Source organism: Quercus robur, chromosome 11 (genome assembly GCF_932294415.1).
Source record: "Quercus robur chromosome 11, dhQueRobu3.1, whole genome shotgun sequence".
NCBI classification, from domain to species: domain Eukaryota; kingdom Viridiplantae; phylum Streptophyta; class Magnoliopsida; order Fagales; family Fagaceae; genus Quercus; species Quercus robur.
Genome location: NC_065544.1, coordinates 10,419,254 through 10,432,343, shown reverse-complemented (window position 1 = coordinate 10,432,343; position 13,090 = coordinate 10,419,254). Strand labels below are relative to the sequence as shown.

Sequence of the window (13,090 nt, the reverse complement as noted above, 5' to 3'; positions counted from 1 at the left end):
ATTAAAATTGAAAGAGTGTGAAACAAAACATTTTAATTTTAATTAAAAATTGATCATAACATAAATCATTTTCTAGCATTTTTCCCTACTAACCAAACAACATGAGGGATGAAAATTTTTCTCTTTCATTCCTTCTCCTTTTCCACTTTTTCTTTTTCATTGTTCTCAATTCTCATCCTCATTTTGTGAAATATAGTGTAGATAAGATCCTAATTTTTTTTTTTCTTTTTTTTTTTTTCTTTTTTTTTTTTTTTTTTTTTTTTTTTGGTTATGAATAAGCCCTAAACCATATCCAACTTCTTGATCTAGCATCTAAGAAAGTTCATCATTAGGGGCTTCTAGGAGCTATATTTTTCATTTATATTAAATCTGTAAGGACACGTTTCGCAACGAGCCATAACAGTGTTGGGCTCGCTCGTGAAAAGGTCCAAACAATATCATTTGTAAAGCATGGGTTTGAAAGGCTAGGCCTTGGTCACTAGGCGGTTGGTTTTTCGTGATATCCATACACGGTTAAGTTGTCTTCGCCCCTGGAGTCTTTCTCCTGGAGGCGGGCTGGGAGGCTCTGGTTTTTGGCCATTTTTCCCAGCCTCCCTAACGGCGCACTAACTTTTACATTATATAGTCCTTCTTGGTTGATCCTATCCTTCCATTTGTTGGTCAGGCAGGCGCTCACTTCTATACCTGTCCCATCAGCTGTCCCCTCTTACTTTTCTGTTTAGTCGCGAGGATCGAAGTTACACCGTCCAAGCGTCTTTTCTCATTAACATGATCAGGACGTTGGCCGGTGCATTTAATGTGGAGGGGACGTATTTTCCTTGAACCTATTTCGCACCGTACCTCCATGTGGGCCCTATTCCACTCACATCCCCTTCAGGGGACTATTTGGGGATAGCCTTCACTAAGACGTTGCTCTTCTCATCAAAGCCTTGGAGTGCCGAGGACAGGGTCGTCCTCAGCTGTTCCCCTTAACCCCTCGGCCTTTGATCTCTTGTCCTCGGCACACTACCTCCTCGGCACGGGCCCTGAGCCCGGATAGGGCGTGGGCCGGATCATAAGCTTCCCGGCCCTACAATAGCCCCTCAAAATCCTGCTATCCGACTCTTCAGACGGATAGGAGGGTTTTGATGACATCACACATCTGCCAACGCCTGTCCATCCATATCACCTATTGGTTCCCGAGATTTTTATCTGCCCTAGATACATTCCTAGAGCCCCTGGGAAGGCGAAACGTGGCCTCATTAAATACGGGCGGCTTTGTGTTTCCCACGTTCCACGATATGATGAAAATCGAACGGTCGTGATCCATTGGTCTTTATGGGCGGGAAAATTTGTGCAGTTTACCCTAGAAAGTATAAGAGATTTTTTGGAACGGATCCGTCCCTTCAGTTTTTCACTTAAGAGTTCTAGCACGTATATTTTGGGTTCATCTGAATTTTCGTCCAAATTCAAGTCCATCTCCTGCACAAAAAGCCTATCTGAAGCGCCTTTCCTCTTTTATGTAAGTTCCCTACCTCCATTAACTCATGCTTTTTCTTTTCTGGGTTTGTTTTTCGTTGATTCCCTGTCCTCTCCCCTCGCGGGTTGGTTTTGTTTAGTAAATCATAGAGATGGCTAAATTGAGACTGAGGAAATTTGTAGATACTGAAGAGGCGATGAATAAGTTCATCGTCGATTATAGGATTCCTCCCAACGTAAGTCTGAGGCATTGTAAGATGGGGGAGTGGCATTATAAAAGGGAAACGGGTGCGGTAGTAATTCCCGTCCTCGCCTTTGTCAAGGGGGGCATGAGAATCCCGATGGGGCCGGTAACGAGGGGTTACCTCAGGCACTTTCGATTAGCCCCCACTCAGTGCGCCGGCAACGTTTTTAGGATTCTGGGTTGCGTGGACGCTTTAAACGAGAAGATGGGGTTAAGACTGACCCACCATGATGTGAACTGGTGCTATAATCTCCAAAAGTTGAAGGGGAAAATCTTTTACATGAAGTCAAGGGACGAAAGGGTTCGATTAATCCAATGCCTCCCTGACTCCAACAAGGGTTTAAACAAGGATTTTCTTATCGTCTCTGGTGAATGGCACGATGGCAATCCATGCCCCATAGCAGAAGGAGAACCAGGTGGGGTAGCGGGAATGGAAGGGCGATGAGCCTTAACGCCACTCTAATCTGATGTTGTTTGGTAACTAACCATGCATGCGTGTTTTTTCTTTTTGTAGATCCAAACGCCTACCAACGACATTTTCACTTGGTCAACCGGGCAGACTTGGAGACCGTCTTACAAGCGGTAGTTTTCGTGAATGACAGAGATGGTCAAGTCCGAGCAGCTCACAAAATACTAGGATATCCTCCTGTTCAGAAATCATTTGCGAACGCAAGGCACGTGATCAGCGCCAGCCATCCTTGGCTTCCAAAAATTACCGTGGTTGAGACAGGATTTTTAATCTCCCAAGAACCAGCTGTCCCCGAGAACATCCCACAGGTGGGCCCCTCCTCGTCTCATCAAGTAGCAGAGGACGAAGGCGAGCTAGATCGGCCCGAGGAAGGTTTTGGGGTATTCGACCTAGCCCTCCAATCCGAGGATCCTTCTGGTGACCTAGGTGACCCAGCCTTGTCCGAGGCAGAATTGTCGTCAGTAGGCACCTCTTCTCAAGCCGAGATGGGACTCAAGAGAAAGCCCCTGACCCCCCTTCTCCAACTCCTTGAGGGCCAACCTGGGAAGGATACGCAGGGAACGACACAACCCGATGCTCCTTCCCCACCACCTCGGCCTCAGATTATCCAGACCAGGTCATCTTCCACCAAGTCACAGCCACAATCCCCCCACCCCGAACCTCCTGCTTCCTCCCAACCAGCTCGGCCTCCTCGACCTGAAGGCACTGATTCAAAGAGAAAGAGGAGCCCCAAGGGCAAGGACGTCATGGATGGGGGAAAATCCCAACCTTCTAAGGAGAAGAAGGAGGCCCCGCGCACTAAACAACTGAAGATTGGACACCAGAGCAAGGGCAAAGAAACTGAAGTCCAATCCTCTCAAGGCAAGGGAAAGGAAATTGAGGCCCAGTCCTCGCCGAGTGCCTAGCTTCCTGCCCCAATGCTTCATGGGGGTCCGCTGTTGGAAACTGCATCCATGAGGGACCCTGGAGACGGCGAAGGTGGCTACGTGGCAGATGCACTAGGTAGAACCATGCTACTCCCTACTGACATGGATGGTCTAAGAAAGATGAGGATGCAGGAGGTCTTCCTCAGCACTAAGAGGTACTTGGGTATGGTAAGGTTTCTTGAAACGTAAAACTTTATTAATTCTCGCTCCTGGTTCGTTATTAACTATGCGTTTATTTCCCTTACCAGGCTCTTCAGGCCACCTATAGGATGGAGGAAGAGGTGAACAATAAGAGTAAGGCGGCCGAGAATGAACGCACCAAGCGCATAACGACATCGAAGACTCTCCAAGCCTCTGAGGATGAACTCACCAAGGTCAAGGCTGACCTAACAGCTGCTATTCGCAAAAGGGATAACGTCTCGTCGGGCCTAGCTAGCGCTCAAAAACAGGCCGAGGACCAAACAAAGCGTCTACTTGAAGCCGAGGATCAGTTGCGAATAGCCAAAGATCTGATCGAGGGTTTAAATAAGAAGCTGGTCGCAGCCGAGCATGACAAAGGGGTGGCGGAATATGCTCGTGATGAAGCCCTAAGGGTCAAGCAGGAGGCCGAGTTTGCCCGAAATGAGGCAGAGGTTGCCAAGGAAACGGCCGAGGATGATGGTTATAATGCAAGGGTGGCTGAAACCCAAGCCGCCCTTAAAACCCAGATCCCTGGAGTATGTAGGTTTTATTGCTCCCAGGTTTGGGAAGAGGCATTGAAGCGAGCTGGGGTGGATACTTCATCTGACCTGTGGAAGGCGGAGAACATATTCTACCCTACAGCTATCCGCGAGGCCACTTCCTCCAGCTCCGTGGCTACGGGTGACCAACCCGAGGAGGGGGTCACTCAGTCGGAAGACTTGCAGGTCAGCGGCTCTCCTGGCAAGATGCTCAAAGAGGGAGAATTTCAGGATGTGATAGAAATACCTCAGCATACGGATCCTGAGGCACCTAAAGAGGTTACTGAGCCCGTGGTTGGCTCTCAGATGTCTAGTGCTGAGGAGCCAGCCACACTTGCCCAGCCCCCACAGGCAATTCCCATTGCTGTGGTCCCCCAGAGTATCGATACTGACCTTGTTCAGCCTTCCCTAGAAGGGGCTATCCTCCAGGGCGCCAAAGCTGATTCCGCTTCGCCTTCCCAGGACGTGGCCGACGCAAGGCTAAAGAAATAGAACCCCTGGCTAGGCTCTGTACTTGTTTTCAACTTAACAATTAATCTGTCTCTTTTTCATTTTGAAAACTTTGTAATCTATTGGTAGTTTGAACCTGTTGAATATGTATATATGAAATCTTTTTCTTCCTTTTTCCTTCTAGTTACTTGTCAGTAACCCTTGTCGATGCTTACTATCGTTTATGAATTCTGAACTAATTTATCTTAATATGTTTGAATATTTGCGCATGCGATACATTTTAACATCATGTCTCAAAACCCTAGCTTACCTGCACCCGCAGAGCCTCGGATTCATTTCTAACCCTTGTTCAACGAAGACATAGGCACCATTTTAGAGGTCATGCGTAGTAGCTAAATCCCGCTTAGAGCCCAGGTTCCTTTAAAGTAATTGGGTTCCCCATAGGTTTGAGTCCGAGGACCATACAATACCTTGGTTCTGTCCAAAACTCAGTTTTCTCATCCAAGTAGTTGGTTTCCCCATAGGTTTGAGTCCAAGGACTATACAATACCTTGGTTCTGTCCAAAACTCAGTTTTCTCATCTAAGTAGTTGGTTTCCCCATAGGTTTGAGTCCGAGGACCATACAATACCTTGGTTCCGTCCAAAACTCAGTTTTCTCATCTAAGTAGTTGGTTTCCCCATAGGTTTGAGTCCGAGGACCATACAATACCTTGATTCTGCCCAAAACTCAGTTTTCTCATCCAAGTAGTTGGTTTCCCCATAGGTTTGAGTCCGAGGACCATACAATACCTTGGTTCCATCCAAAACTCAGTTTTCTCATCCAAGTAGTTGGTTTCCCCATAGTTTTGAGTCCGAGGACCATACAATACCTTGGTTCTGTCCAAAACTCAGTTTTCTCATCCAAGTAGTTGGTTTCCCCATAGGTTTGAGTTCGAGGACCATACAATACCTTGGTTCTGTCCAAAACTCAGTTTTCTCATCCAAGTAGTTGGTTTCCCCATAGGTTTGAGTCCAAGGACCATACAATACCTTGGTTCCGTCCAAAACTCAGTTTTCTCATCCAAGTAGTTGGTTTCCCCATAGGTTTGAGTCCGAGGACCATACAATACCTTGGTTCTGTCCAAAACTTAATTTTCTCATCTAAGTAGTTGGTTTCCCCATAGGTTTGAGTCCAAGGACCATACAATACCTTGGTTCAGTCCAAAACTCAGTTTTTGGCGTGGGGCCTTGGCTTTAGGGGGATTAGCTCCTCGGCCGAGCCCCTAGAACCATCCATGCGATGGATGCTACCAAGCGTAGCCCCTAGTCAAGAATCATAGCCCCTAGCAGAACTTTACACTAGAACTCTTTAACCAACAGTTAGAAATGACAAAGGAACTCTCTCGACCTACTGCCTATGCCAACACACAAGCCTTTCCCACAGACGGCGCCAATTGTAAGGACACGTTTCGCAACGAACCATAACAGTGTTGGGCTCGCTCGTGAAAAGGCCTAAACAATATCATTTGTAGAGTATGGGTTTGAAAGGCTAGGCCTTGGTCACCAGGCGGTGGGTTTTTCGTGATATCCATACATGGTTAAGTTGTCTTCGCCCTTGGAGTCTTTCTCCTGGAGGCGGGCTGGGAGGCTATGGTTTTTGGCCATTTTTCCCAGCCTCCCTAACGGCGCACTAACTTTTACATTATATAGTCCTTCTTGGTTGATCCTATCCCTCCATTTGTTGGTCAGGTAGGCGCTTACTTCTGTACCTGTCCCATCAGCTGTCCCCTCTTACTTTTCTGTTTAGTCGCGAGGATCGAAGTTACACCGTCCAAGCGTCTTTTCTCATTAACATGATTAGGACGTTGGCCGGTGCATTTAATGTGGAGGGGACGTATTTTCCTTGAACCTATTTCACACCGTACCTCCATGTGGGCCCTATTCCACTCACATCCCCTTCAGGAGACTATTTGGGGATAGCCTTTACTAAGACGTTGCTCTTCTCATCAAAGCCTTGGAGTGCCGAGGACAGGGTCGTCCTCAGCTGTTCCCCTTAACCCCTCGGCCTTTGATCTCTTGTCCTCAGCACACTACCTCCTCGGCACGGGCCCTGAGCCCGGATAGGGCGTGGGCCGGATCATAAGCTTCCCGGCCCTACAAAATCATTTACAGTAAACTTTATAATATTAATAATTTTTGTTAAAAAAATATAAAAAAAACACCTTTCTGCACATGTCATTAGTCATTTAACGAATCAAATTTGGTGTGCCGTGTGAGATATCCGGGTCATTATCATATTCATATTCATTTGTGCCGTGCATGAGTTGTGTAGTTCCTCTCTCTCTCTCTCTCTCTCTCTCTCTCTCTCTCTCTCTCTCTCATATATCTTTTCTTTTTTATTTTCTCTCTCTTCACACTTCTATAAATTTCCGCCTAGCTATTCTATAACCCTCAAAACCACCAGCGCTCTAAAAAATAATAATAAGAATGCACACAAAACTCAGCCCCATGGCTTCTCTCTTTCTTTTTATCTTTCTCGCATCTCTCACTGTAAGCACTCTGACTCTGAGTCGCACAAAATAGATCATGAATGTGGAAGTAGGCTAATTGTGTTGAGTCAATGTGTTATACTTATTTTAACGCGTGCACACACACACACATATATATATATATATATTAGATTCCTTGGTATAGTAAGAGTGTTTGTAATTCTTGGTAGTAGGAGTCCTATAGTTAACTATTGCTTTACTTGTGTTCTAGTGTTTGGGAGAAGATTATATGTGGAGTGAGTCCCATGCATGCATGATTAGAAGTTGTTGAGTCTCACTTTGTTTCCACGTTCTCTTAATGCAGGTTCGGTCCGCCGGTGATCAAAACCCATTATTCACCCAGTCCCAGAAGTCCTATCTGATTCGGTATTGGAACAAACAGACCGGAAACGGCCACACCAAGCCAGTGTTTCTCCTATCCAAAGCGTCCCCACTAAGCGCAGATGAGTCAGCCAGTTTCTCCAAACTCGCCACCACCCACAACCACAGCGCTCTCTCCTCTCGCTTCTCAGCCTTCTGTGCGTCCGCCAACCTCCTCTGCTTCCCTGATTCTTCATTACCGACTCACACAGACGCTGGCTGTGTTTTCAGTTACATGTGTTCTTTCACTTACAACAACGATAAGAGATCCCATACCACCGGTATATTCTTTCGGGAGTCGATGTTAAAGAAAGGGACGGTGATGCCAATGCCGGACATTAAAGATAAATTGCCAGAAAGGGCCTTTTTGCCGCGGTCCATTTCGTCCAAACTGCCGTTTTCTACGTCCAAAATCTCTGAGCTGAAGCGGGTTTTTCATGCGGGTGATAATTCCACTATGGAGACTATGATAGTTGAGACCTTAAGTGATTGCGAGAAAGCTCCTAGCCCAGGCGAGAACAAGCGGTGCGTGGGCTCAGCTGAGGACATGATCGACTTCGCAATCTCGGTCTTGGGTAGTCGAAATGTTGCCATTCGAACAACCAAGAATGCAAACGGGTCAAAGCAGAGTATAATGATCGGGTCGGTCAAAGGGGTCAACGGTGGGAAAGTCATGCAGCAATCACTGTCTTGTCATCAGAGCTTGTTTCCGTACCTAGTATATTACTGCCATTCGGTTCCAAAAGTTCGGGTCTACGAAGCGGATATATTGGATCCGAATTCGAAGGCTAAGATCAATCATGGTGTTGCCATTTGTCACTTGAAAACCTCGAGTTGGGACCCGAATCATGAAGCTTTCTTGGAGCTAGGGTCAGGTCCGGGTCGGATCGAGGTTTGCCATTGGATTTTCGAGAATGATCTGACCTGGACAGTTGCTGACTAACCGTTAGCACACCAAGGTGGTAAGAAAAACAGCAAGTTGATTTATTCAAGATACATAAAGAATTTTAGTTTGGCCAACTTTGAGAAATTTTAGATTCTCGTAGACGTGGTCCATCGTTCTACTAAAAGACTCTCACTTGTTAAATTTTTTTTTTAAATAGAAATTGATTATTGACTTAACAATTTTAAATAAGTGAGAATCTTTTAGTGGAATGGTGGACAAGTGACGTGGTCCACCAAAGTACTGTATAATTTCTCCACAACTTACTTAGGTGATAAGTTGTAAGTGATGAAAAAAAAAAAAACAGTAAAATACTATTTTGGTCTTCAAACTTTACAAACAATTTTTTTTTTTTTTTTCATTCTTAAATTCTAAAAAGTTCATTTTTCATCCTTAGAAATTTTGAATATGAAATCTGAAGAATTGGCTTCTTTAGGATATGGAATTCTGGAATGTGCAAGCAACTGAAAGGTGTGTGTCTAATGTTTCTTCACCAATCTGAAAGGTAGGTTTGTTCATGCTATGACAGAGGCTAAGGGTTTTCAACTTTCTTATTAAAGATTATAAAACTGTCCCAAGTTATTTTTAAGTCATTATAGTAGAGATCAATTGTAAATCATATGTAATGTCAATAATTTTGATATGACCCAACTGTCTTTGATTTATATTTATTGGTTTAATACGTAAAAACAGTAACTTTGTAATTTTATTGGTAGGTTTTGAACTCATGACCTCTTTCCTTTATCCACTCCCACAAGAAGAGGAAGTGTCATTTGATTTGAGTTACAATTCATTGGGATATGCTTCTAGTCCATGAGTATTTCTAATTGAAGAAAATCCTATGTAGGGATTGTGGCAGAACCAAAAATTGGCACTATTGCTGAACCATTGTTGCTTAATGCTGTTCATGGGGAAGATGTTGAAAGACCCCCGGTTTGGCTCATGAGGCAAGTAGGGAGGTACATGAAGGCAGGTTTAAACAGAGATCTTTGGATAACAATTCTTATGTTCATGGCCCATTTTTTAGAGAATATATTTAGATGCCTTTTCTATAAAACTTCTATTACCTATACCCAAAAAAAAAAAAAAATCATGCCTTTTCTTGGATTTGTATAGCACCAAACCTGCAAATTCATAATGTCTGAGTTTCTTATACTTTGTGTTTTTTTACTTGTTGGACCCTCATTTTATTTCTAAAATAAAGGACCAGAAGTGGTCTTCTCTTTTGCCTCAGGATGAGGATCATGTTACTACTTTGGAATACTAATTTGTTTTTTTAAGTGGTCCAACTACTTCATTAGTCACTATCCTAGATTTCCTTAGAATTGTTTTGTTTACTGGACATCCCATTCATTTGTTATTTGTTCATAAGCTATATTTCTACATAAATTTGGGTTTTAATAGTCTTTTAAGTAAAGTTACCTAGAGAAAGTTGACTGCTATGTCTGATCTGTAGATCACTAATTTTCACAATGTTCTGCTTTACCAGATCGGCTGTATTTTGAAATTTTCATAATTTTTTTGTAGTATCTGTTTCTTTTATATCTTTCACTGCTGAGAGAAGGTTAATCTTGCATTCCCTATAGCACTGCAATGCATATATGACATTAGTTCCCCCTACATAACTTGGACCTCATTTATTGACAATTTCTTGTGATAGAGCTACCAAATTATCAGTGAGAAGTATCCTTCATTTCGTGAAAGATCAGAAAATGTTGATCTAGTTGTGGAGATTTCACTACAACCGTGGAAAGTTTTTAAGCCTGATGGGGCAAGATTCCTTTCTGGAAATCATTCCAACATTTCTTTCTCTCTAAGCAATTTCATGTTATACTTCTTTTTTCTCTTTGATTTAGTTGGTTGCTATCTCTTATTAGATTTCTTTCACATTGATTGAAAAATCGAGGCCAATGAAAATGTATCCAAATCAGAGTAGTGCTTCCAACTTTTCTACTTATCATAACAAAAATCACTTATAAAGTTCACAAACATTATATCCTCAGCCAAGTTCACAGACATTACATCCTCATCATATAAAGGCTATGAAATTGAACAAAAACCAAATAACCCAGCATCAAAATCAACAATAAGAAAATGTAAAAAAAAAAAAAAAAAAAAAAAAAAAAAAACCCTCTCAGACCATCCACAAAAACCCATCTACACACTAAAATAAATGAATAAATTCTCAACATTTGGATAACCAAAAAAATCTAAAGCGCATCCAAATTTGATTTTCACATCTTTCCCCTTCATTTCCACAGGAACCAAACAACTTCTAAGAAACCCAACGACCCAGAATCAAAATCATCAAGAAGGAAACGAAAAAAAAAATAAAGCGATGGATTAGTAAAATACCAACCGTAACCAAACGCGGAGGTATCGTAAGTCGTTTTTGTAACGGCGATCGGAATCGAAGGTCTGCGCGCACTTCTGCAAAAACCGTGGCAGCTTCTCATTCAGAACTTGCGAAGGCAGCGAATCCTTCATCTTCCTGATCCCTCTGTATATACAAAAAGCCAAACAATCTCACTTTTTAAAACCATTAACAGATCTACCCACAAAGAGAGAGAGAGAGAGAGATAAAGAGGCATACCGGAGCCATATGGTTGGTGATGCCTTCTTTCTATCTCAGACCTGACAGTGTGGGGATGGCTTCTAGGCAGGATTGATTTTCAGTGTTGGGTTTTGGGGAAGGAGAAGGTAGAGAAAAAGAGAACAGAGAGGAACGGCAGAGCTTTTTTTGTGCTTATGTTTTTTTATACTTAGGTTTTTATCGGGTTTTAGGAAAGGTTTTTCTTTGCTTATTTATTTATTTTTTTTATTTATGTTTTTTTTTTAATACTGTGCTGACGTGGAAATTTGTGAGAGTTTCAAAAGCTTCGGTTTTATATATATATATATATATATAGATGATAAAATTTCAACCTATGACGTCCGCTTTATGATTATTACCTTTTTATTATTAGGCCAAGATACCAATTAATTTTTAGTGTAAACAAGATTTAAATCTCAAATCTCATATTTGATGACAAGAGATTTTATCAGTTGAGATAACTAGAACCCACTATATATTACAAGCTTAATACACAATTAAATTAGAATTATATATATATATATATATATATATTTAAGGAGTAAATAGTCCTGAACTCAAAAAAGAAAAAGAAAAAAAAAAGAAAAAACAAAAACAAAAACAAAAACAAATAGAGAGAGTAAGTAGTCCTTAGACTTCCCCTAAATACACATAAATTAATAGAGAAAGTCCATATATTACATTACAAGCTTAAAACATAATTAAACTAGTCTAGGAGTAACTAGTATACACATAAATTAAAATTAGAAGAGAAAGTTCATATATATATATTACAAGCTTAATACATAATTAAACTAGTCTAGGAATAACTATTCCTTAGACTTCCCATAAATACACAAAATATTAGATGAAGGGCAAGTTTAAAATACACAAACTATCAACACATTTATTAGCTTCATGATACATATATGTGTTGAATCAAGACCTGCAATCCTCTAGTGAAGCTCTAGCGAGGATGTTCCTGCAATCAAAAAAATAAATATATTAATTTACAATTTTTTTCTTTAAACAAAATAATCGAAAGAAATAGACTCATTCAAACACACCATTAATGATATACAAAGAGAAAGGTAAAAATAGTGTTTTTCATTTGGCGTTCAATTATTTTTGAAGCTGGCCTTAAAAACTTTGATCAAAACTCAAATTATGTAGTACTAATAAGCAGCATCTGGATGTAAAGTAAACCAATAACTTAATTTGTTCACATGAACACAATATTTTTTTGAGTAAAATACTATTTTAGTTCCTAAATTTTACTAAAAATTTGTTTTTTATACCTGGACTTAAGTTTTTTTTTTTTTTTTTTTTTTTTTTTTAAATATAATCTTTCTTTTATTCTTTTAAAGTTTAGGTCTAATGATAAAAAAACAATCATCATGTAACGGACGTAATAGATTAACATTTTATTGAAACTATAAAAAAAAAGGGTATAACATCATTTTAAATAGTAAATCTATAGTTTTATAACATCTTAAACTTTTTTTTCCTTAATGGCATAATGTGTTAGGATCACAAAGGAGTTTGTGTAAAATCTAACTGTGAAAAGTTGTTCTTAGAGATTCAGAAATGCATTAATTTTGTTAAATAAAAGCATAACTTTTATCACATTTTATAATAACTTTACAAATTTATAGAATTTATCTTTTAGTTAAGGTTGTATTAGAGGATTGGAGTTTTTGTTGCCCAATTGACATAAAGCTTGAAAAGCAAACAGTCCCAAAAAACATGCAACTACTTCACAGTCTTGGCTTTAGTGTTCTTGGAACCAAATGCTTACTAAACATTACAATTTCTATATCAAATTGTTGCACACTCTAAATGCTTTTATTCATCTGTTAACAATTTCCACAATTACTACAACAGAGCATTGAAAAAAAATTATATAGCAATAGTAACTAATAATGTTAGGTCTATCTTTATCTTAAAGCTAAGATAGTAATGTTTGGGGGAACATTTCAACTTAATGGGGTGCAAACAAAATGCAAATCAAACTAAACTCTTAGGATAAACCACTACTATAAAAAAAAAAAAAAAAAATGCAGGTCCTCCCATTCCTTCTTGCAAGCCAATAGTAGCTGCAAGAGTTATCCCGATTGCTCAATTCCATGAGAGTATTCCACCTGATGGTCTTGACGCAAGCATCCTCCTCCTTTATCCCATCCCCTGCAAGTTAAAATTTTTAAGAATGAAAATTGTCAATTGGTGGTTTCAAGCAAAAGTTACATTTGTACAAAATATAAGCATCCTAACTCATTTGCTTGAGGAAAGAAAGACCAACACCTCAGTTAGAAATTTCTGACTACAAATAGGAAATTACTTCAATTTAGCTGAAAAAAAGAAAAGAAAATGCAAAGTCTACAACGCTTCCCAAACCTAAAAGAAAACAAAAAGAATGAAAG

General features: G+C 40.6%; 1 protein-coding gene across 4 annotated transcripts in view; it reads left to right on the top strand.

Annotated features, from left to right (window-relative positions):
* Positions 1-6,701: 6,701 nt before the first annotated feature.
* LOC126704584 (polygalacturonase-1 non-catalytic subunit beta-like) overlaps positions 6,702-13,090 on the top strand; it is a 66,445-nt gene continuing 60,056 nt past the window's right edge. For 2 of the 4 annotated variants that reach the window (XM_050403597.1, XM_050403599.1), the window contains exons 1-2: positions 6,702-6,796; positions 7,100-8,114. In XM_050403597.1, coding sequence (XP_050259554.1) covers positions 6,734-6,796; positions 7,100-8,098 — 1,062 coding nt within the window. In that variant the 5' untranslated portion in view covers positions 6,702-6,733 and the 3' untranslated portion in view covers positions 8,099-8,114. Of the gene's footprint in view, positions 6,797-7,099; positions 8,118-13,090 lie in introns of all 4 variants that reach the window. The other 2 variants (XM_050403596.1, XM_050403598.1) reach the window with 1 other exon arrangement.